At 55.9% G+C, this 23089-nt stretch overlaps 10 protein-coding genes across 10 annotated transcripts; 4 read left to right on the plus strand and 6 right to left on the minus strand.

Annotated features, from left to right (window-relative positions):
- Positions 1-428: 428 nt before the first annotated feature.
- On the minus strand, positions 429-1048 carry F5144DRAFT_218292 (uncharacterized protein). Its single transcript, XM_066783113.1, has one exon. It carries the CDS (start codon positions 799-801, stop codon positions 478-480), a length of 324 nt encoding a protein of 107 aa, XP_066642563.1. The 5' UTR covers positions 802-1048; the 3' UTR covers positions 429-477.
- A 904-nt stretch (positions 1049-1952) lies between these two features.
- F5144DRAFT_489256 (uncharacterized protein) lies at positions 1953-2525 on the plus strand (the record flags this gene model as incomplete). The annotated part of the gene is made up of 1 exon (XM_066785716.1): positions 1953-2525. One exon carries the CDS (start codon positions 1953-1955, stop codon positions 2523-2525), a length of 573 nt encoding a protein of 190 aa, XP_066642564.1.
- A 237-nt stretch (positions 2526-2762) lies between these two features.
- On the minus strand, positions 2763-3925 carry F5144DRAFT_602246 (chaperonin 10-like protein; the record flags this gene model as incomplete). The annotated part of the gene is made up of 2 exons (XM_066791190.1): positions 2763-3443; positions 3518-3925. 2 exons carry the CDS (start codon positions 3923-3925, stop codon positions 2763-2765), a joined length of 1089 nt encoding a protein of 362 aa, XP_066642565.1.
- Positions 3926-4675: 750 nt separating this feature from the next.
- Positions 4676-7803, minus strand: F5144DRAFT_532100 (uncharacterized protein). Its single transcript, XM_066786959.1, has 2 exons — positions 6213-7803; positions 4676-6151 (listed from the first exon to the last, which is right to left on the minus strand). Exons 1-2 carry the CDS (start codon positions 7456-7458, stop codon positions 5124-5126), a joined length of 2274 nt encoding a protein of 757 aa, XP_066642566.1. The 5' UTR covers positions 7459-7803; the 3' UTR covers positions 4676-5123.
- Positions 7804-9042: 1239 nt separating this feature from the next.
- F5144DRAFT_571049 (alternative oxidase-domain-containing protein) lies at positions 9043-11043 on the minus strand. The gene is made up of 3 exons (XM_066788809.1): positions 10252-11043; positions 10092-10197; positions 9043-9888 (listed from the first exon to the last, which is right to left on the minus strand). Exons 1-3 carry the CDS (start codon positions 10629-10631, stop codon positions 9268-9270), a joined length of 1107 nt encoding a protein of 368 aa, XP_066642567.1. The 5' UTR covers positions 10632-11043; the 3' UTR covers positions 9043-9267.
- A 1759-nt stretch (positions 11044-12802) lies between these two features.
- F5144DRAFT_218461 (uncharacterized protein) lies at positions 12803-14218 on the plus strand. The gene has a single exon (XM_066783114.1). The coding sequence runs from the start codon at positions 13087-13089 to the stop codon at positions 13957-13959; it is 873 nt and encodes a 290-aa protein (XP_066642568.1). The 5' UTR covers positions 12803-13086; the 3' UTR covers positions 13960-14218.
- F5144DRAFT_571058 (histone-fold-containing protein) lies at positions 14198-15777 on the minus strand. Its single transcript, XM_066788810.1, has 5 exons — positions 15360-15777; positions 15233-15280; positions 14834-14921; positions 14704-14766; positions 14198-14649 (listed from the first exon to the last, which is right to left on the minus strand). Exons 1-5 carry the CDS (start codon positions 15452-15454, stop codon positions 14548-14550), a joined length of 396 nt encoding a protein of 131 aa, XP_066642569.1. The 5' UTR covers positions 15455-15777; the 3' UTR covers positions 14198-14547.
- F5144DRAFT_629444 (Svf1-like-domain-containing protein) lies at positions 15778-17581 on the minus strand (the record flags this gene model as incomplete). Its single annotated transcript, XM_066792379.1, has 6 exons — positions 15778-16137; positions 16187-16988; positions 17040-17255; positions 17318-17411; positions 17472-17497; positions 17556-17581. The coding sequence occupies 6 exons, from the start codon at positions 17579-17581 to the stop codon at positions 16033-16035; spliced, it is 1269 nt and encodes a 422-aa protein (XP_066642570.1). The 3' UTR covers positions 15778-16032.
- Positions 17570-18495, plus strand: F5144DRAFT_218615 (mitochondrial 54S ribosomal protein uL11m). The gene is made up of 2 exons (XM_066783115.1): positions 17570-17953; positions 18012-18495. The coding sequence occupies exons 1-2, from the start codon at positions 17825-17827 to the stop codon at positions 18345-18347; spliced, it is 465 nt and encodes a 154-aa protein (XP_066642571.1). The 5' UTR covers positions 17570-17824; the 3' UTR covers positions 18348-18495.
- Positions 18496-19502: 1007 nt separating this feature from the next.
- F5144DRAFT_489520 (kinase-like domain-containing protein) lies at positions 19503-22132 on the plus strand (the record flags this gene model as incomplete). The annotated part of the gene is made up of 4 exons (XM_066785734.1): positions 19503-19542; positions 19658-19914; positions 20124-21450; positions 21504-22132. 4 exons carry the CDS (start codon positions 19503-19505, stop codon positions 22130-22132), a joined length of 2253 nt encoding a protein of 750 aa, XP_066642572.1.
- Positions 22133-23089: the final 957 nt, after the last annotated feature.

Consider the following 23089-nt stretch of genomic DNA (forward strand, 5'->3'; position numbering starts at 1 on the left):
CATCGTCGAGCGCAACACATAAAATTATCTTCAGCGTATTCCATACTCTTAGCCCAGGGTATTCGCTGAAATGGATAGCGGCGTTGTTGTGGATGAGACTTCATCCATCCTTATCCACGCCGGGTAAGTTCCACTTAGACAGCCTTACCCCACAGCCGGCTCGTTGCAACACTTCTGTGGCCCCCTTCCACACCCTCTGGACGTGCGTTGGGTCACGAGGGAGGAGTAACTGCCACGGGATTGTAAAGGTCCTGGAAAAGCGGTTATCTCGTCTATTGTGTAAACGTTATCTGACCTATTTCCGCGTTCGCGCCCGATGGCTCTCTTTGAGAGCAGAGCGAGGTTTAACAAAAGTAGCAGCGCCGAGAGCCCGGGCATAACAACGCTGGTGGTTGCCCCGGTCACGCAGTGGTAGTTCATGATCTTGTTGGCATCTCGTCCAGTGACAGGACATGTCGGACGTCGTGGCCATGACTGTCATCTGCGGCCCGATCTAGTATGAAGCTGCAGAACAGGGGATTGCTTCCGCGAATCGTCTTCGAGTATGGTGGAGCGGGTACTGCTACGTCGCAAACTGGGCAGCCACGCGCCTGCAACAAGGTGTCGACTACAACTGGTTATCTGTTCGAACAAGGTTGAGTTAGAGGTGCAGGCAGTGCCAAGTGCAGCAAGGGTAACGGTGTTGTGGTTTGTTTCTGGCCTTCTGAAAATGGCATCGCAGGGCGAGAACGAACTGTTGTCGCAGGCCAAAGTGCGGGAGGTTGCGGCAAGCTGCGTCAGGGCTAATAATGTTGGCTTCATCTAAAAGCCCACTTTTAGAATTCCTGAGCCGGCCCTAAACACGATGCCGAGGCCGATATTCGTATGTTTAATGGTCCACCAAGCTGAGGTGGGCTGTTGCGAGGCTCGTTCGGAGGAGGTTACGTCTTCACCAGTTTCTAAGTTGCCCCACTAGGGATCGTGGTGGGGTCGGTCGGCGCCCAAACGGGGCTGAAGTGGCCTCTGGCTTGCATGCCACGAGCATGCTGCTTCCTCACCGCCATAAAGTTGTTTTCGAGACAACAACACGCGACTGGCCAGAGCCTTCCGCTCGACTGCGCAATTTTTTTCCCCGTTGACGCGTCTTTGGCGACCCAGTCGGCATCTTGCAGCTGGGGCGTGGGCATGAAGGAGGAAGGCACTCGACGCCGCCGGGTGGGACCCGAGTGCCGAGGAAAGGGGAAGAAAAGACGTCGACAACTTAGCATGTATTCGTGCCTCTCAGCCACGCCGCGATTAGCAGCAGCTTGTTTCAGATGACTCCGTGTGTTTCCGGCCTCTTAACGCAGCCAGAGTGGGCTCAACCTTTAGTCGCAGAAGGATTGGTGAAGAAGGAAGCAGCGCACGGCTTCCATGTTCCTGTCTTTTGCCCCGCTCTCCATGCGCCCATTGGGGCAATCACAGGGCATCATGACCCCAAACACAGACCTGCCTTCCCAGATCTCAGATCACCCGCGTCCCAAAGTGAGGCATCTCGTGAAGCAAACAGTTCTAACATTGGCCTGGATACCCCTGATGACGTGAGATGCTACTTTTGGGAATTTGACTCTGCGTGCACACACCTGATATCCCCCACCTGCGCCATCTCACATTTTGCTGCTCGTGCACCCTTCCATGCTAGTGAGCGCACTGATAACCACTGCCGTCGTCCACCAACCTTCTAGGTTACTTCACGCACTCAACGTTTCAACACTGCTTTTCTACCTACCCCGGGTTTTCTTCTCTCGTTGACCCGGCCCGACCCGACCCGATTCATCGAGGTACCTATTAGCTGAGCAAAAAGAACAAAGCCGTCTGAACAAAGACGCCCGGGCTCCCATTGAGCTCCATATTCCGGAGCCAAGCATTGTATCCCTCTACACCGGAAGATCCGTCACATCGTCGCCAATTGCAACCGCACACCAGCTATTATCATGTCACCGCCGGAGCCTTTCATCGTTATCACCCGGGTGCCCATCCCGGCATCGCTTCCACCAGCCGTCGTTCTCGCATCCCTCCAAACCTACGAAGCCCTGATCAAGCCAAACCCCTACCTTGACCGATACGAACGGCGCCCCGTGGACCCGGAAGAGGTGGCGAACGACCCCTTTTTCCCCAAGGACGGCCAGGAACTAGAGGCCTTCGTCGTCTACGACCGTGTGCCCATCATCCCGGGCGTCGGGTCCTGGGCGACCAAAGAGGTGGCCATTCCGTGCGTGTTCCAGAACTTTGAGCACGGCGTCCGGTGCTGCGCCCACGCGCAGGGCGGCGTTACGGTGCGGAGCAGCTATGAAGTCAGACGGCGAGGAGAGGTTACGGACGGCCCTGAGCTGGTCGTTGGGCCCGACAGCGGAGACTACGAGCTGGTCGATATCTCCAGCATCGAGTGTGGCGCCCTGGTGAAACCGTTCGTCAAGATGCGGTTCTCGAGTGCCCACCAGGAACTCCTGGAGCAGGTGGTGAAAAACCTCATGCAGCCGAACGGAGGGCAAAGCGATAATGCCTAGGCTAAGCCCGCCGGGCCTTGGTTGTGGCGGGGGAGCAGGGTCTATGTGTTTGTCAGAACTTTTGTTTCTCTCACTTGTGTTGTTCCATGTAATATTCATCATGATATACCCTTCAACAACAGCCTGTGCTCTCATTCAAATCTACCAATCCGAGTCTGATGGCTTGCGATCTGAATACATCACAGGCACAGCGTCTTCTTCTCATCCTCTCCACCACCGCTTATGACAACAACCCGTTCAGAGAGTATACACCAACTTGACGCCACTGACCTTCCCTGCCTTCAGTTCCTCCAACCCAACCAGCACACCCTCCAAGCCCTTCCCACCGCGGTTGACATCCGTCCTAGCAGGCTTGATCTTCCCCTCCGCCAACAACCCCCTCGACACCTCCCAAAACCTCTTCCCAAACTCATAATCCTCCGGAATCGCCGGGATCTCCCTCCCCCCCTTCTTAATCTCCTCCCCCAGAATCGTATACCCCAGCGTCGCCCCATTATCCACCTTCTCATTCACCTTCGTGATCGCCTCATCCTCCACGCTCAGCAGCGCGCGGTAGTGGCCCGGCCGGGTGCGGCTCAGCGCCGCGGCGCAGATCTCCGCGCCGCCGTCGATGGCGATGCAGTCCCAGGCCAGCGTCAGCGCGTCCGCGTCGCGGCTCCACGCCTTGATGTCGTCCACCACGGTCGGCGACCGGTAGTCGAACGCCGCGTCGGCGCCCAGCGACTTGAGGTACTCGAAGTTGGATGGTGAGCATGTTGTTGCCACGCGGCAGCCTGATAGCTTGGCGAACTGGATGCCGACCAGCCCCGTGGCCGTGCTGCCGCCGTAGATCAGGATCTCCGGGGGCGGGTTGCTGGGGGAGGCCGCTTCGGGGGTACCCGGGATGGGGAGCTTGAGGGCCTGGTAGAGACCTTGGCCCTTGGGAGGGAGTTAGTTGTCTGGCTAGGGTTGTTGTTTCGGTTGGGGGTGGGTGTTGTTCAGGGGTAACTTACCACCGTGCTGATGGCGACGCCCAGCGTGGCGGCCTCCTCGTTGCTGAGATTGTCGGGGATCTTGATCTGGATGTTGCCTCTGACGATGATGTACTCCCCAAAGGCACCACTGTCGGGCCGCACCGAGTTGGCCCCGTGAACGATGCCGCAGACACGGTCACCCTTGGCGAACGGCTTGGTCACCTTGGGTCCGACTTGCTCGACGATGCCAGCATAGTCACAGCCTACACGGGCCCCTACGGCATTTGCATCTCTTTCGATGTGCTTCCAGTCTGTTGGGTTGAGAGCCACAGCGGTGGTGCGGACGAGGATGTAGTCATCCGGAAGCTCTGGGAGGGGCACCGTCTTGATTTCAGCCGTTCCGGGTTTGGTGAGGACCACCGCATTGACCTGCGAAGGGGGTGCCATGGCGCAATTCGGACTATGCTTTTGTTGATGACTGACAGAGTCCGTGAAGTTTCCGTTGATTCGGGGGCAGATGACTAGGTAGGGAAGTAGGGTTGAAGATATAGTCCAGACTTTGAGGGTAGTAAAGGCCAACAATGGGACATGCGCCCTCCCTATATATATACCCTCCGAGAGGCTATAAACCCCACCTCATGATGTCAAGACTGGACTGTACGTAGGAGATAAGGTGTAACCGGCTCGCTTCACACTGCAGGTGCAACCTAAAGCCGAAGGCTAGTAGTACCTAGGCGACTCGGCTTAACCACACCCGCCTATCCATCACAGCGGCCCGCTCGTCACGCAATACGCCACGTTTGGTCGTATGCGGCTATCATATGTCCGACGAACGGAGAGATTAGTAATTGAGTGTCTAGGTGCAGTGTTGGAATCAACATTATCGTGACATGGACACCGAGTAACTTAGTTGCCGGTTGGCTCGTTCGGCCTGATTCGAACTTCTTCATCACTCGACGGGTAGCCCACTCCCCGAAACCTTTCGACGAGAAAGCCTCAATCGCTCCGAAATAGGATAGCATGGTTATATCTTTGGCTCGTGCCTGAGCGGGGAGCTGACAAATGCAACCCGTGCAGTTTGGATTAGTGAAATAGGTTCCGAGCCGAGGTTCCGCGCTCGGATACGGAGTTCTTCAGGTTCCGGAGCGCTGGGCGGGCTAGCCCATCGGACACCTGCAAGAAGATTTTCGGAGCCGGGCCGCACTTTATAACATGTCATATGTGTATGGCAGCCGAAAAGCGACAAGAAACGCCGAACGCTGGCTTAATTTATGTCTAACCATCGCGATCCAGTCTACAAAAGTTCGAACCCGGAAGCCTGGCCGTGATGACGGCCCTCCTAAATTGCCCAAAGCCTGCCCCCAAATACGTTGATCTCCTATCTACCGTCATGAGAAGAAAATACCAACCAAATCATCAATGTCATCAACAACAACCCCATTCACATCCACAAACTAAAGCCACACACCTAACAAATAGGTATAAACCAAAAGAGGTATAAAGCGTATGAACATCATACATTGGGAAGAGGGTCCTCCATGCGCAAAAGTGCACCCAAGGAATCTGGTTGCTGCACGGTGCTCAAAGGCCCAAGAAGAAAGAGAAAAGGGTAAAAAAAAGACAAAGCCGCAAGAGGAGGAGAACATCAGCGCCCGCCATAGTCACTGGCGTAGCCCATTTCGCCGAAGTTTTCTTGCATCCCACCCTGGCCGAAGCCGGTGCCGGGCCCGCTGACATAACCGCCATCGTCCTCGCCGTCGTAGTCACTCGCGTCGAAGCTGCTTCTGCCGCTCAGCTCGTCCTCGATGCCGCTGCCACCGCCGCCCATGTCGGCGCCCGACCAATTCATTTGCGCCAGGGCGGGATACTGTGCCAACAACGCCTGCGGTAGCGCATAATTGCCGCTGGCGTCTATCGGGTAGCCGCCGGTGTTGGGGTCCATACCGGGTGGCATCATCATGCCCTGCGGCTGCATGACGAGACCCTGAGCCATGGCTTGCTGAGCTTGCTGCCTCTGATCCTCATCCCACTGCCTAATCCGCTCGGATATCTCCTCGTCGAGGAGCGGCTTAATGCAGATACGGCCCGCCTCAGACCGGAAATGACGGCCAAGCGCATCGGCGCGGGCAAACCTCCGACCACAGCCCCACTGCCCGCCGCGTTTGAGCTCTCCCTTGCAAACGAACTTCTTTTCACCAGAGTGAAGGCCTTCGTGCCGTTTTCGGTCATGCTGCCGCGCAAACGCCTTGCCACAGACAGTGCACACGAACGGCCGCTCATCGGTATGTGTCCGGAGGTGCGAGCGTAGATTATAGGCTCGGGTGAACCGTTTCGGGCAGAGGGTGCACTGGAACGTCGCCGGGTGTTTCTGCACGCGCTTTGCGCTACCTCCGCCACCCTCCCCTTGGGCTCCGCCGTTATAGTCGGGATCGACGAGACGGAGCGCCATGACATTATTGGGGACGGCCGAAGTGGATTGGCGCCTCCTGCTCGCCGCCGTGCTGCCTCCGCGGTCAAGAGGGGAAAGTGAGCGGGATGTTTCGGGCCGCGTGCCGGCGGCGGTGTCGGGGGAGAGACCCCCGGACGCCGAAACACTGCGGTGGACCCCCAAGAGCGCACCGCTGTTGTTGTAAGGGTCCGTGACAGCGCGGGGTCGTTGCACCCTTTGGCGCCCTATTTAAGAAGAGGTTAGTTCCACGACTTGCCAAGACCGCGCGGGAACCGATTTACGTACCTCGCTCTGGCGGCGTAAGCGAATCTATATCAAGACTCTTTGGTTGCTCGAAGCCGCTCCGAACAGCAGTTGGCGCAAAGTCAATGTTGATGGAAGGTGGGGCAGGCATTCCCTGTTGCATCTCAGGGGTCTCCTGGAGCTGAGGGAATGCCTCCTGGGGAGCGTGCATGTACGATGACGGACCAAAGCTGTTGTTTTGGTTCGGTAGCAAGAAGCTTCCCTGCTGGCCCATATCAGGGAGCTGCTGGGGAAGTATACGAGGCGATATGGCAGGACTATGGGATGGGCTTCTTGCCCCACCATGACTTGGGCTGTGGGTGCCAGGGTCCGAGATACTAAAGCTGCCTATCCCGTGTAACTCCTGATATAGCGCGGCGTCTTGGGGCCGTTGCATCGGGGAGTGGTGATGATCTAGGTGTTCAAATGTGTCTGAGCTAACGAGGTTGGGTGAGGGCGCAGCCGAGGAAACCTCCGAGTACTCGGAAGCGCTGCGCCTGTGCCCTTGAAACTGAGGCCCCGCGTGAGTCCAGTCCAGCTGGCCCGGCAGGAGTGCCGCCTCGGGGCCAAGAGAAACATTCCTTGAGTGCCTCCCAGGCGGGGAGGAAAACTGATGCTGGTTGAAGCGGGGGGAATGATTCGCGGAGCCCGGCTGTTGGGGGTCGGGGTTGAGGAGGTGAGGAGGGGTCGGTGTATGGTTTGCCTGAGCCATCATGTTGGGTTCTGGAACGGAAAGCTGTTGCTGACCGTCGTTGCCAAAAAGTGGGGTGTTGAACTGTGGCTCGCCCGCTGTAGGCGGGAAAATAGTAAAGTCGCCGTCACCGAAGGTCGGCGCGAGGAGGCCGGGTTGCTGCTGCTGTTGAGACTGCGACGGGAAACTGCCGGGGCTGGGTGGGCCGAAGGGTGAATTCTCGCCCTTGACTTGACCGCTAAAGTCTTGGGTCAAGTCGAACGTCGTGACGGCAGAGGGGTTCGCGAGGCCTGGCTGAGAGAAGGACTGCGGGGCAGATTGCTGGTTGCTCATGAAGCTGCCGGCGTTCGCGTCATATGTCGAGAAGTCGGGCTGGGCAACGGGAAACTGCTGGAGAGCTGGGTCGACGAGGTTGACGCCGAGACCGATGGCTGAGGCTGCTTCTTCGTTCGGATTAGGGAAAGGAGCAGGCGACGGCGAGTGGGCATTCCTTATACCCCCACCGGTAGACGTCGCCGAGAGCGACCGCCCGCGGGCATGGGAATGCTGTTGGTCCATGGGTCGGTACCGGACCGTTGCGATTTGGTCCTGCGTGGTACGAAGATACGTGATGTTGCTGTCTTTAGAAGCAAGGCGAGGCAGACTGGGGGACAGGTGCGATCAGCCTTCCGGTGGCAGTGGCAGTGCTGTGAGGCTGTGCTGCGACGACGACGCGCCTGGGATTCCGGCTGTTACAAGCGTGCAGATGCTTCGCTGGCAGCTCATTCCCTGTCGAAAATACGATGGTGGGATCGTCCGAATAGGGCAGCGAACGTTGAACTGTGCGCGGCCGTCGGGGAGGCGGTGGTTCGCAATCTGATGTTTCGTAGCCGCCGTCTCTTTCTCCTCTCCTAAATGAGGATGGAGAACACCAAGAGCTTGGAGGGGCCCGGGTGTGCGCGCCCCACTCAGTGAGCGGCAGGCGCCAAGCCGAGTGGGGCACCGGCAGCGAATCGTTCTCGGCTAGCCTCAAGCAGTCTCACAGCTTCCTTAAACGGAATTCTTCAAGCCCTTCGGTTCTCCTAATTGTGCTGGTCGCCGGAAGGGGCCAAACTCTCCACCAACTTCACACGTTGTTTGCTGCGACTATGCTAGCGCGCCGTCTATATTTGACAAGCGCTCTGCTACGAGGCTTTGACTAAGATAATCCTCGCCTCTGGTCTTCCTACACTACAGGGTTCGTCTGTTGTGTTTGAGCACCCTGCGTCTCACAACGTTCCCTCGAACCAGGTCTGAGCGACGCGCCTTCTCGTCAGTGCGCTTTGGGCGTCGGCATTGTCAACTAGCCTGCTTTCAAGCAGCTTCTAGCCGAGTATCGCTGGCGCAACAAGCTGAGTCGAGGCGGAGCGTCCACCATGGGCATTCAAACAAGGGCTGTTCTCCGCACAAGGACAGAGGCGCCTTGAAGCCGCTATCGAGGGTAGCAAGACTGGCGTCTGGCTCGAGTCAAGGAGCACAGTGACGAAGATATGTCATTTCCGCTCTGAAGAGAGCGAAAGACACGGCATGAATGATGAGTGAGACATGAAATTGGAATTCTAAAACAAGGCGATGGAACGGAGATGACGGAACCCGCACTGTCAACGGTAGCCATCCCGTCGAGGCATCCATACACAGTAAAAGCATTGGTCAAAGCAGTCTCACACAGTCCTGATCAACAAGCTGGACCCGCAGCGTCAGAAATCCTACTGATCGCCTTCGTCTAAAAACGCCCGGTTGATTCCATTGTCCATTGCCTGATTCTTGTGCGACAATATCCGAGCAGTGGGCATTTTACTTGCATCGTGCCCAACGAACGCGCCCAAACGGCGAGACAGCAATTGGACTTGCTGCAGCCCTACTGCTGCACGTATGAGTTAATTTCTTGGCATTGAGTTCGGTGCGTACCTGAGTGGACGGGCCAGGTAGGCCCATGCGATAACTGCATGGAAGGTTTCGTTTCGATGATTGCCAGTGGATGCTGGTGTGTTGGGAGAGCAGGATGTTCATGGCCAGGTTAGGAAACGTGAATAGAAGACACGAAAAAAGCCACGCGAGTATGTTAGGATTTGGGACGTCCATGAGGATTCGGCTAGGGCCTAGCCGTTTTGACCATGACAGACGTTCGAGGTGAGGTTCGCTGAATCCAGCGTCATATTGCATGCTTGCTATCTTGCAAGTCTTGTTTTCTTACGCCCGTACCTTACTTATACAGAGAGAAGAGGGTATATCGTCTATCTAGCCCCAACGCCATCAACCGGTCCGGTCTAAACCATGAACGCCCAAGCAAACCCAAAGTGTATCCGCAAGTAAATGTTGCCACCCAGTATCCCCTCCCGGAGAGTGACTTCAGCCAATAACGTCACGTCGCTCGTACCCGGCGGGCTTCAACGCTGCCTTGGGTTTGTGCTGTTCTTCGCCGATTCGGTACTCGGAAACAAAAGGGTTCGGATCCTCCTTCTGCTTCAGATTGCCCAATGTATGGTTGACTCCACGGTGGACGGCTTCGTCGGCCCTGATGTAAAGAATCAGGTCTTTCATCGTCCGCTTCCCTTCGGGCATCCGCCAGTAGGTGATCGCGATCTCCGGGATCTGGAAGGCTGGGTCGGACCACTTTGGTAGGTCACCTTGTTCGATCTCGCGGAGCAAGCGAGTGTAGGTGTGCACCGCTTCCTCTTCCAGATATCCCACAAACCGGTGGGTGATTTTTGGCGAGACCAGGTAGCTCAGAAACATGGCGTTGAAGAAGACACCCTGTGCCCCAAGGATCATCGTCTTCATGAACCACCCAACTTCGGCCATCTTCATCAGCGTCATCAAGTGCATTCTCTCGTTGAATGATTCCTCCAAGAGGGTCTCGATCCAACCGTTGTCTCTCTTGAGGCGGCGAAGGGAGTGGAGGTGGCGCAACATGCCCCCAACCATGCCGGGGACGCCGGCAATCGATTCTAGAAAGATGACTCTCACAAGCTAGTAGATGAAAGTTAGCAGAGTTCTCTTGAAGCAGACTGTTGTCGCCTTGATGACTGAAAGGCGCCAAGACACGGGCTGGGGATGGCTTAAGTTCGAGGTGAAGGACTGCAACGGCCCACATTTGTGAGCACATTTGCTAATCCTGAACCACCCCCAAACCGCATCAGACACACGACATGGATAATAGTGGGGTTTCGTACCCATTGGGCTTCTGTCAGTGGCTTCTCTGCCGCTACAGCGGTGGTCGGGTTCTTCATGTCGACCTGCTGCTCCCGTCCGATACCCGTGGCAATATCAGTTGCCCATCTGTGCTTGTCGTTAGCGGTACTTCCTTGCTTGCTTCGAGCTCGTGACACCTACCGGGCCAAACGGACTAGCTTCCACGCAACCCAATCGCCCACGGTCTCGGGCGACCTGTGGCCAGGCACGACAGCTAACATCTCCTCCTCGGTGTAGCCTGGGTGTTCCCATGCTGGCGGTGTCTTGCGTATGAACGGCGTGTCTTTGGCGGGGAAGACATCTCGGAGCTGGTTCACACTTGTCGTCGAGAAGCTTCGTTTGCCGGAGGGAGTGGGCTGGAGAGAAGCCCGGGACTGGCGAGTGATCGCAGCAACACGGACCGTGGCAGAATAACCAAGACCCACAGTATGGGCTTGATAGAAGAAGGGCGCCACGGCGCGGCTTAGCTGCGCTGCTTGTTTGGGCGAGCAGATCTTCTTGCTTGCTTCGAAGGAGATCATTGGGATGAGTGTGAACAAAGTAACCAGTTACGTATGTGGGTACAGTTGTGTGGTGTTTGGCGAGTTATGGTGTGTGGTTTGATATCAACGTAAAATCAGGCGCCTCTAGGAATGTGCCTGGTGTCTTTTTATATCAAGGTGTTGGAAACTTGGAATGAGCCACACAAAGGGAATCGAGATCAGCGATCGGGCAGGGCAGGCATTCGAAAATCTTAAGGCCCGGGTTCGGCCGGTCTCGTCCGGTCTAACAACAAAGCCTGACAAGCAGAAACTGCCATTCTCCAGTCATTTCCGTGCCTCCGGGGCTCAGCCAAGGGTGAGAAAAACGAGATCCTGAATAACAAGGACTTTCGACCTGTTGGAGGGGCGGAAGTTCGTTCATGTCGGCCATGTCAGGGTTCGATGGGTCAGCTGGGTGCTTGGCATTGAGTTGCGTCGGAATCTTTCGGGCGTGACTCAGCAGCCCTTGCGCATCTCCGTTTTGTTCCGCAGGGACATTTTGCTCCCTCCAACAGAACAGATAGCTTCGTTTAACTAATTTCTGTACATTCAGACAGGGACACATGATCTTCCCTAACAAGTAAGCAATGGAAGCAACGCCTCGATGGGACAAGCAACGCCGCAAATCCTGGTGCGTAAAGAAATACTTTACAGGCCGTATTTTGCCGATTCAGCGCGATGTTCGATCCCTCAAACTCCATTCGTAGGCAAGCGGAGGTCCACTCGTAGGGTGGACGATGGCGATTGAATCGCTTCTGTGGTAACCCAGTTGTGCCAGTTTGCGACTCTCTGACTCACTTGCACCACCCTGACGGGTGTGCCCAGCGCATGCGGGATGAAACACGGGCGCCAGTGTTTGCCATCCTCCTGCGCCGCCCCCAAACCAGGGTCAATGTTTGCAACACCACGAAGTCTCGCCTGGGCCGGTCGGTGTGGCCCCTGCGCTTCTTACGATGATCTGGAACCGGGCACCCCCGCCGTCGATGTCTGATCGGAATCGACGTTGTCTCAATGCATTCGACTGATTGACTTCGTATTTAGCCCCTTAACTGTGTAAGCAACCATTTATTTACCTATCCCCTCACAGCTGGTCCCGGGGCTTTGCCTGCAACTGGGATCAACAACTTTGCTTCCCTTGCCGTAAAGTCAACGGTTTTCTTCCTTTCATCCAAAGCCCCTTGCCCGGGTCCTTCTTGGGCGTAAAACACACAGGCATGACCGTCCAGAGCTGACCACAGGCACCGAGGCCTAGAAAAGGCGGCTTATTACTGCGAGAGTTATGCTGAAGTAATAATTCTTCATGTCGATCTCGCCTTTTTTCCTTGGTCGTAAGACGAATGCCCCGAGCGGGCGGGGCTCGTCGCTGTTGTTGCGAGCGTGCAGGCAAACCCACTGGGCTGGTTTGAGCTGTTTCAGGGTGAGGGGCTTGCGACGGTGGTGGGGTGCTTGGTGATGGGGTCACGCAGACCTTTAGGTCCTGCTGCATCGGATCCCCCATTGGCCTTGCAGTCCCAACCACAGAATCGATTCTTTCATGTATCCCGACCTTATCAGGTCATCCCTTGATCCCCAACATGCAGCCCACCAAACAGACGAGGAACCCCGCAGTTCGAGATGGTTGTCTGAGCGCGCGCGGGGGGATGAGGCGTTGCAAGAGGTATATAGGATCTGCAACGGTTGCTATCTATTGGGGGTTGTGAACCGCTCCTGCATGCACATCACAAAGGGTGCTGTCGTCATATTGCGAGCCGCTTGTGCTTATCATCCTCCTATAAGGGCATCTCCCGATGTACATGCCCCGATCTTGCAGGCCTGTTTCTGCCGCCTCCGCTTCCAGCACCTCTCTTCGCATCTGTTCGCACCCCAGCGTTTCATCTTCGTCCTTTAACACCGCTCGCATCCCCCTCCCCAATCTCTGAGCTGTTGAATCTTCAGCTCAATAAGGGAATGTTTGAAGATTCAAACACACAGCGGCGGTATTGCAACCCATGCAGTTGCGGCTGATTCGGCATTTTCGCTTGCAAGTGCTTAATTGATTTTGGACCGAGCCTGGACCTGTGCCATGGCGAGCTCTCGGCACGTGGGTGCCATCACTGAGCTCAATCTGAGCACCTGTCAATCGAACACCCTTGTTGACAGGATCAATGCCGTACCTGGCCTGAAAACAAGTGCTGGTAAGTTTTAGTGTTTTTTTCTCTTTCCTTTTGTTGCCCTTTTTTCATCAACCTCCACCATCTACATGTGAGCTTTTGCAACTCCCAAGAGGTGGTGGTCTTGTTTAAAACCTGAGAACTGCAAAGGCACCAGAGGGTTGTGGGGGGCAATATAAACGCAAACAACCCACCGTTACATCAAGTTACATCGAGCAAGCTTAAACTTTCGAGCTTGTGTTGACATCTCTCGACCAGCATTTTTAACCTTCCTCCGCGCCAACCTCGTCCTCCTGGACTCCACAATGTCCAACGTTTCGACGCCCACTCTCGGGCCGTACACACCACAAACCCTCCCGCCCATCTCGCCGTCCCCCCTCGGGGCCAACCCCGCGCAAGCAGCCCTCAACGACAACATCCCCCCGCTCTCCCTCGAACTGCTGACCTCCCGCGAGGACAAAGCAGCCGCCCTCAAGCTGGTCGCCGACAGTATCGCCCAGCAGCGGCAGCTCGCCGCCTTCCACCTCGTGTTCCACCCGCTGCCGCTCGCGGCCATCGTCGCCGTGCTGGCGGGCATCTACCGCTATGCCTGGACGCAGAACTCGCAGCACGACCTCGGCACCGCCCTCATGCTGGCCAGCGGCGCCATCATGACCTACCTCACGGCCATCCGCTTCCTCACCTCGGGCTACCTGCGCGCCGCCGAGGAGCTGTCCTGGGACTTCCTCACGGCCGGGCGCGACGGCGACGAGGAGGACCTGGTCTTCGGCACGCGGTACGGGCCCGACGTCGTCGGCGCACTGGTCCTCCGGCTGGAGCGGCCGTCGCCCTCGTCGGATGGGAACAGCGGCGGCGGGGGTGGTGGGGGCGGTGGCCGGCGGAAGGCGCACAGCAGGCAGAACAGCTTCAAGCTCAAGGGCGGGCGGGGCGTGATCCGCGCCTGGACGACCAGGCTGCGGTACCGGGGCAAGGGCCTGGGCGGGGACCTGCTCCGCGAGGCGGTGCGTGTGGCACGGGAGCGGTGCGGCAAGGATGCCGAGGTGGGGTTTGCGAAGGAGCATGCCAACAGCATCATGGTGCTGCCGGAGATGTTTAACAGCCCGTTTAGGAAGGGGGAGATGCGGGCCGCGCGGGCGCTAGAGAGGATGATCGGAGAGCGGGACGGGCGGAGGAGGTAGGGAGCGCTTGGGCTTGTTTGGAGAGGGCCCGGGTTCGAGCACTTTTGGATACCGACGAGGGTTTCCTTGGCATGCGACAGCATATGGAAGCGATTGGCTTTTTCCTGGTTCGGCTTGGTATGGATAACACGGCGTTGGTTTGGCGATGGATTGGGGGGGCAATACTCTGGGGGGCGGATCTTCAACCGGTTCTCCTTTAAGATACCACATAGACATTCGCTCAATGATACCTTGGTTTTGCTGTTGTTTCATCGCTTGTCACCGGATCAGAAGCTCACCTTTCGGGACAAAGTTTAGGTCCGCACTTTGACACAGAATCTTGATCTCAGGAAGTAATTACCGAGCTTTCGTCACAACACCATCCAGCGTTCCGTCCATTATTGAGATCCGTCCTGAATACACCAGCTCCTGACATGACGCCGTATATATCTCTATCCCGTCCGTACTCCGGCCGTAGAAAAGGAAAATAAACAGCTAGGCTTATCATTTACCCCAAATTCCCGATCCCAAATCCCAATAGAAAGAGAGAAAACGGCTCACAGGCATAGTTGAAGCACTGAGAGAAAAGGAAAAGGCCGGGTTTCGTGCTCAAACATCCTTGCGGACAGCCACTGGGTTCTTTTTGGCACTGTAAGTCTCCGGATCGAATCCGTAGATCGGCCGGCCAATGCGGCGCAGGGCAAAGATGACCTGAAGTCCCGTCAGTTATGGTCAGAAGTCTGCCCATTGCTCTGCTTCACTCACGTCGTTAACCGTCACCGTTTTCGCGTTACGGTACTCCGTATAAGTGACGACGTCGCGTATAACCTATTGACGCATTAGTACTCTGGTACAAAGGATAGGGGAAGACCCGAGGAGAGCCGCTGAAGCATACTGTTGCAAGGAAGGCTTTCAGTGCATGGCGCGCTTCATCGTAGATGGTGGCTGAGATACGCTTGACGCCACCGCGCCGAGCCATGCGACTGTTATCGTTAGTTAGCGACCATGCTTTTTATCCAAAGCACCTTGTGATGTTGAAGTAAACAATAACAAGAATTTCAGAAGAAAAAGGCCAGCGCTGAAACTTTCCGCCCCCATCCAAGGAACCAACAGGCAAACGAAGAAGTGGAATAATGTCAATAGTAAAATAATAAAAGACGATGATATACTATCTCAAGTCGATCGGGTCCCAAACCCGCCAAATATGTGCATGAAATCTCAAGATGTTCGCAGTAGACTCGGCAGGACAGCGATGCCGACCCACTTCCAGTTTCCATAGTTGCCAGGGACTTACCGAATCGCGGGCTTGGTGATCCCGCGGATGCAATCCTTGATGATTTTCCTGTGACACGAAAAGCCATGTTAGCAGGTTGGTTTTACGGAGAGCCGAAGGCGGTAGAAGCTCTGTATGTGCGACATACCGGTGGCGCTTTGCGCCTGTTTTCATGACGGTCTTGCCCGCGACGCTTCGCTTCAGCCCACTCGGGCCTCCGCGCTGCGGGACGGTTGGCGGCATTTTTTCTCGTCGATTCTGAGCAAATAAGGTCCTTTGTGCTCGTGAATGGAACTCGGGTGTTGGATCGAATGTAAGTTCGCGGAAAACAAACCTGGAAGGTGTCGCGCGCCCTTGTATGCAAAGTGGGGCTTGGTTGGCCTCAGAACTCCCAACGGCACCTTCCAGTTTTCTTATTCTGAACGTTTTCGGCTTGTTTCGCTTTAGCTCAAGTTAAATACATCGGACGAAGACAAAGGAGTTATATGATCGAAGAATGAAAATGAAAATGGGATTGAGCTACTCGCATGCGAGGTGCTGGTAAAGGAATATCCGTGATTCATATATCTCGAACATTGGCAATTATATTAGTGCAGCTGTTGAGTCCCTTGAGTTACTAGGGATTTTATTATTACGTATTCAACAGACCGTCCCGTCTCTCGTGCTTAGGCCATCCCCATGCCCTCGGTTCAGCTTCTGTGCAACGTGTATTACCCACACAACGAGTGTCCAGTCTCTAACGGTACCATCCCAACGCCAGTCCTAGCACCTGTTTGCCAGACATTGTACCCAAAGCCCTGCTACCCGACTAGGGTAGATGTCTATTCAGAAATAAAGGTTGCTTCGCTGAACACGAAGCCTTCCTCGGAAATTTCCTCGTCCCCGATCTTGAGCTTTAGCGACAGCTTCGTCTTTTGTGGCGAGTACTATGCGATGTTAGGCAGGGGATCAAGGAGTTCTCCACGGACGACTAACCTGGTAGATGTACGGCTTCGTGCCTGCGGCTCCGGCCACGATCTTCTTTACGAAACCAGGAACCTCGGCCATGACATCTATCCTGTCGAGTCTCTCTTCAAGGCCGCCTTCGATAAAGGCCTCCACAGGCTTGCCATCCTTGGTTGTCCCCGCCCATGTGTATTTGATGGTCGTCGGCTCTGGCCAGTCGTTCTCACTGTCACTCTTGGTTTGAATGTGGGTGACGTCGCTCTTGCAACCGCCAACGATGATCTCCCCATCCTTGGCAATGACACCCACATTCACCACGGTCGAAGCATACGACGGCGGGGTGGTAAACTGCATTAAGATGGCTGAGTACTTTGGGCCCTGGAAGTTGCAAAAGTTCCATTTGGCCGCGGCATGGTGAGGCTTCATGCCCTGGAGCGCATAGGAGAAGAACGCCTTGCCCTTAAAATCGATGGGGCCTTCCTTGGTTGTCACCGTTCCCTCAGCAGTGCACCTCGGCCAAAAGATGTGGCGCATGGACCCCCAAGGGTTGGACAGGTCGGTGCCAAAAAGCGTGTTGCCGGTCTTTCCCGCCTTGAAACCTGGGGCCGTTCGCTTGACGGTTAGGTTCACAATGGCCTTGTCGTCGTTCATCGACTTGATTGTATATGTTGTTCCATCCTCCGAGAGCTCTAGAGCGCAATCATCGGCGTAGAAACCGGTCCGGTCTTCGCTGAAGTCGTGGTTGCTCAGCTGCGTCGTGGACCAGAGGTGGGGTTTCGACCCGTCGAGGCTGAAGACTTTGCAGTTAAACTGGCAGGTAGTGCGGATGCCGCTTGAGAAAGGTCAGCGCATGAAGCCTGAGCGGGCAGCACGGGAAGCGTACGCCACGTTGCTATAAATGACCTGGGCAAAAGCGAGCTGGCCACTGTCGGACATGAAGTAGAAGGTCTGGGTTTCGACGCTGGTGGATTCCATTGCCTGCCATTTTAGGTCGTCCCTGGTGAGCTCTGAGTAAGGCGTCGTCTCGGCCTCCTCGGCGACCGACTTGATGGCAGAGGCGCCATAGATGGGCTCCTGCGTGCCGGCGACGTTGGCCAGCCTGTAGGAATGCAGGTTAGACTACGACAACGAAGGTGGGGTTTAGGGCGCCTGTATTCTTACTGTTGCTGCGCCCACTTGAACATGATGTCGGTTTCGTAGGATCGGTGTTGGGGGGTCAAAAGGCCGTCGTCAAAAAGGGACAGAGGGGGAACCACTAGGTTTTTCACAGTGAACGTGAGGTTGTTTTAGATAAGACTTGGGGAGAGCCATTCACCGCTGTCGAGGGACCCCTCGAAAACGCTGCCCGAAGGCGGGAGGAGCTTGCCGCTAACAAACCCCTGTCCTGTTTGGACGTCACCAGGCCGTCAACCAGTGCACGGACATTTTGTTTGACCCCGACTGTGCCGAGACGGATGCTTGTGGCTAAGTTCGCGGCACTTGGACAAGTGTGGCTGGTGCCGGCCATTCTCACAGAGCCAGCTCCGAAATTTTTGGGAGCTTCCCGGTGGAGGTAGACCGACAGCGACCCAGCCTCACACGACCTGATTCGAGTCCCTGTGACCGATTCCGATCTCTATTCATTCTTTACGCGGCCAATTTCCGAGACCTGCGTATACGGTTGACAAGATGTCGAAGGCACGGTCCGTTGCTGATCAGGTGGTCAAGATCATCGTCGGTGCCGGCCAAGCAAGCCCGAGTCCACCCGTCGGTCCGGCGCTGGGTAGCAAGGGTATCAAGTCAATGGACTTCTGCAAGGTTAGAAAGACACCATAGGGGGAGGGTCTGTTTCTAGTTGGCTGATGCGTCTTCGCAGGAGTTCAATGCTAGAACGCAGCACTTGATCGCCGGCACCCCAATGCCTGTCCGGGTTACGGTTAGGGGAGACAGAACATTCCATTTCGAGGTTCGGACACCGCAGACATCATGGCTTCTGCTCAACGCGGCCGAGGTGCCGACGGGCAAGAAGGGCAAGAGGAAAGGGGCGAGCAACCCAGGGAAGGAAATCGTGGGGACCCTCAGCCTCAAGCACATCTACGAAATCGCAAAGATCAAGCAGTCCGAGCTCCGACTCTCCGGTCTGTCCCTCGAAGGCATCTGCCGGTCTATCATTTACCAGTCGAAATCCATTGGAATTGCGGTCGTCCCATGAAGGTCCGTTGGCATACAAGACTGGGATGGAGGACAGGGCGTTACGGTTGTTTCTAAAGCGGTTTTGGCGGGGCGCATTTTCCGGTGATGCGAGCATGCTGGGAGGGGACAACGCTCCTCTTATCTCTGTACATTAAATATGTACCATATTGGTCTATGGATCGGAGGGCACATAAGGACACACTGAAGTGTTGAGCCGTTGCTGGCTCGTTACACGGGACCTGCTTCCCGCGATCGATTCTCCCGTCACTAGCCCAGTCAGGCTGGAATCATGCACCGTATCACATGAAACATGTCTTACGCGTGGTTTTGGGGTGGAGGGGCCGAAAAGGTCCTCTCAGTCCTCCACTCGGCCGGCGCAAGAACGGCATTGTGGGCCGGGTCTTGGGTGCCATCCGTCACGGCGGGCGGGGCTTGGCGAATTGATTGCGTGGTCCGGTCGACCCGGCCTTTCTGGGTATGCCGAAGGCCGAACCTGCACCGCAGATGCAGCCGAATCACAGATGCATCTTTATCAGTTGTCGCCTCTAGTTGCACGTGCACGCCTGGCTCGTTTTGAAAGCGAGTTTCCCGATGTCGGGCCACCAATCTCATCAGCGGGTTGATGGAATAAATGGATGGAACCCACCAAGATTCCGCCTTCAGCCTTCCGGGATCCTCGGAGACAACACGGCTAGGCCCCTCCGAAGAACCCCTCTTTTGGCTCAAACATGGATTAATGCCGTCAAAATGCGTCCGATGCTTGAGGTCTTGTCGCGAGTCATTGTGTCATTGTGATTTAAGACAACACCGCAGGAAAAGCCTGCCAGCCAGGGGACCCGGAAATAACCGTCCCCAGGAACCCCAGTGCTGACGAAGGCCGGGCCTGGCCTGGGTCTACAACAACGGCCCTTCACGGTACCCGCGCCTCCCGCAGATTTCAGCCAACATTCGGCCCGCCAACGCCCTGCATGATGTACCTGCCAAGTAGCTAAGCCCCACCACGTCGGAGCGGCTTCGTTTGCACGCTGCCCAAGCAGCCGTCATCTTTCAGACCAGTTGCTGTTTTTTTTTCTTGCTGTTTGCATTCTACACGATCCCTACGTGCGCCCGTCACCGCTTTATCTTCGCGAAGGAACCATCGATTACGGCTTCGTTCGAGCCCCTGGTGGTCAAGATGGCGACGAATCCCCAAGATCGGGAGCTCCGAACAGAAGGTAAGAAAAAGCGCTACCCCTCGCTAGACGCAAACAGAAGTCTGCCAACCGCCACCGGACCCGTTTGACTGAAGCGATCGCAAACCTTGTTGCTAACGCTAACTGCCAAATTCAGACACTACCGGGGTCGCAACAGATGACCAAAACAACCAACAATCACAAGTCCGGTTCAAGTCTACCATTGAAGAGATTGCGCCCGATAATGCCACTTCAACGAGTCTACCACTGGCGAACGGCAACCCTCTTGGGAACCCCGGCCAGGTGACTTCTGAGGATATCCGCCAGCTTTCCGACCGGTTGAGGACCTGCCCGCTTCAGGAGCGCAGAATGAACATATTTTCATACGAACCCGTTTCGTTACCCCCTTCGAGGGTACGTATTTCACCACGCAACGTCCGCAATCGGCCCTTTCGTCAGCGGTGATGACGGTGGGCGTCTTGTTTTTGCTGTGTCTTGGGTGGTTGGTCGCATTGGGATTGCATCTGGCTTGTCCTTTGTTCTTATTGAAGCCGGCGACTCGTTTCAGCTGCGCCGAGCACACTGAATTCCGCCAATGATATCCAACTGACAATTGTTTCTAGACCATTTCTCGTGACGAAGAGTCCCGGGAACCGAGCCGACAACCCACCCGAAGTTCGACTGCCCATGGCTCGCCGCGCCTGGGCGCTAGCCGACGAAGCGCGGATATTCACTCGCCACCTCTTACACCAGCTGGGACAGACACCACCGAAGGCGGGTTAAAACGAGAGCCTGTTGGCGACCGCGAGCGGCTAGGCCGGGCACCTGATGTCATCACCCCTCAAGACTCGACCCATGAACCGCTGTCGGCCGGTTCATCTCGGTTGGCGGTTCCGCACCACATGTCAGCGGACCGTGAACGAATCTCGCGGAGACCCGCGACTTCCGACGGCAGAGAAAGCACACAAGCAACGCTCGGCAGCCACCGGAGGGGTTTATTTTCGGTCGGTGCTGGAAGCGGTTCGAACTCACCTGCCAGCTCGGTGCCGCCGTCACGCGATAGTAGTCCCTCGCGAGCGGCAGCCGCCTCGCTGTTTTATTCTCGTCAAGCCCCACCGCCGGGAGACTCGGATGATCCATACGCTGCGAGTAAGCGGCAAGCACAGAAGGGTATTGATTCGCGCTTCATATTCTCCAGGAAGAAGAAACCAGGTGCTTCACCCAGCTCGTCGACGCTTAGTCTGCCGAGGGCGTTGGGCGAGAAACGGCAGTCGGACGAAAGCCTTGTCCATAGTAGGAACAGCTCGATGGCCGATTTGAAACGCTTCTTCAAACTGGGCACCGGCAGCAAGGCGAAACGGACGGCATCGCCGGCATCGTCCATTCGGTCCGGCGGCAAGACACCACCGAGTTCCAAATCAGCGCAGATCCCCTTCGGAGACGATCATGGCCTCTCTGCCAAGTATGGGAAGCTTGGGAAAGTGTTGGGTGCCGGTGCGGGCGGTTCGGTGAGGCTGATGAAGCGTCCTGAAGATGGTGTCGTCTTTGCCGTCAAGGAGTTCCGGCCGCGGCACTCGTACGAAACAGAGCGCGAGTACGTGAAGAAACTGACGGCCGAGTACTGCATGGGCTCTTCGCTGCATCATGGCAACATCATCGAAACGCTCGATATCGTTCAGGAGAAGGGCAAGTGGTACGAGGTGATGGAGTACGCCCCATTCGATCTCTTTGCCATCGTCATGACTGGCAAAATGTCCCGGGAGGAGGTCAGCTGCTGTTTCTTGCAGATCCTCAGCGGTGTCACGTATCTCCACAGCATGGGTTTGGCGCACCGCGATCTCAAACTCGACAATGTGGTCGTCAGCGAACACGGGATTATGAAGATTATTGATTTCGGGAGTGCCCATGTGTTCAAATACCCGTTTGAAACCAGTATCGTACCTGCAACCGGTGAGTTGGTCACTCGAAGCGTCGGCGGAAACGCGGAACTGACAGTAACACAGGCATCGTTGGCTCCGATCCGTACCTCGCACCCGAAGTGTACGACGAGAAGAAATATGACCCACAAGCGGTCGATATTTGGTCGTTGGCAATCATCTACTGCTGCATGACCCTTAGGCGGTTTCCGTGGAAGCTCCCCAGGTTGTCCGACAACTCGTTCAAGCTCTTCGCCGCGGATCCGACGCCCGGCCACGACCCTAAGAAGCTCCTCCTTCCGCCCGCGAGTTCTACCTCAGCACTGAACGACATCCCGGCTCGCGACTTTGACCCGCAAGCCCTTCGTAGCGACGCCAACAAGGCAGTGAATCGCGAAGAGTCGAGTAAGGCTGAGCGGCCTTCAGCTACGGCATCGGCTACCGGAAACGAAGGCAGCTCGCAGAACCCGTCCGGAGAGAAGAAGGAGGTGATCCGAGGCCCGTGGCGCATCCTCCGCCTGCTCCCTCGGGAGAGCAGACACATCATTGGGCGGATGCTGGAGCTGGATCCCAAGAAGCGAGCCACCATGGCCGACATATTGGACGACCCCTGGGCGGCGGACACGGTCATCTGCCGACAGGAAGGCGGGCATGTGGTGAATGCCGACGACCATAAGCATGTGTTGGAGCCGCCTGCAACGCCTGCTAAGTCTTAGGGAAAACTTAGAGGCGGTGCAGGAGGGCGAATCAACGGAAGGAAGTCGATGGTCGGTATCATGGTCGTTATTATGGTTGTTATTATGCCCTGCAGGATATGGCAGCTTGAGGATAGTGGGCGGTCCTCATTTGATGATTTTGTCTAGAGCGTTGGCATCTCAGGTGGGATTGGGCGTGAGTTTTGAGCGGGTGCATATAGATTGGGATCCTCCGTCGGGGCATGCAGAGGTTGCCGTAATATAATGGGGGCAGTTTAGCATAGTTTTGGGAATGTCATCTTGGGGTAGCGAGATACAAGGGATATGAGAATTGGCGTCGTTGGAGAATCACAGTAAAACAAGAGATTGAGTTAATTCCTTGCGATATCCCGTCTTTCGTCGACCGAAGGTAGCTTATAATGTTTTGGGAAGCAGGTATGTTTGTAAGCTAAATAGGATGAGTATCGTTTCATTGTTAATAAGAATTAAACTCATGTCAACATGCTGATTTCAGGGGCAAAAATAGAGGGGTTGGTGCCCGGGCAACAATGGAGAGGAAGCCTTGAACGGTTGTTTGTAACAAGGCAGTTCACCAAGAGATAGTGCGTGGGAATTCTGTTGTTCAATAGGTACTAGCCATCACCCCTCTAAGGTGGCTCCCTAAGGCCTCTCATCCCATAACTGTCTCCCCTCTTACGACCTATCACAACGGTTCGGTTTGTGGTGTCGATGATGGGCGGCTGAGGTTGTTGTCCGGCGTTACAGTCAAACTCGGCTTCGTTCAACCAATCACACTCCCCAAAACATCACTGTTGTGGGGGAAAAGCGCTCCGATAGCCAATTGGCGCCGGGCGTCCGGGACCCAGTAAAAATTTGGCGATATTCTAGATGTTCTTGGAAGCTCTCCGGATCGTGATCCGCTTTCCTACCGATTGAAAACGGAGCTTCCTCACCTGCCCGCATACTCTCCCGATTTTT

Source organism: Chaetomium tenue, assembly GCF_020726465.1.
Source record: "Chaetomium tenue strain MPI-SDFR-AT-0079 chromosome Unknown F5144scaffold_4, whole genome shotgun sequence".
NCBI classification, from domain to species: domain Eukaryota; kingdom Fungi; phylum Ascomycota; class Sordariomycetes; order Sordariales; family Chaetomiaceae; genus Chaetomium; species Chaetomium tenue.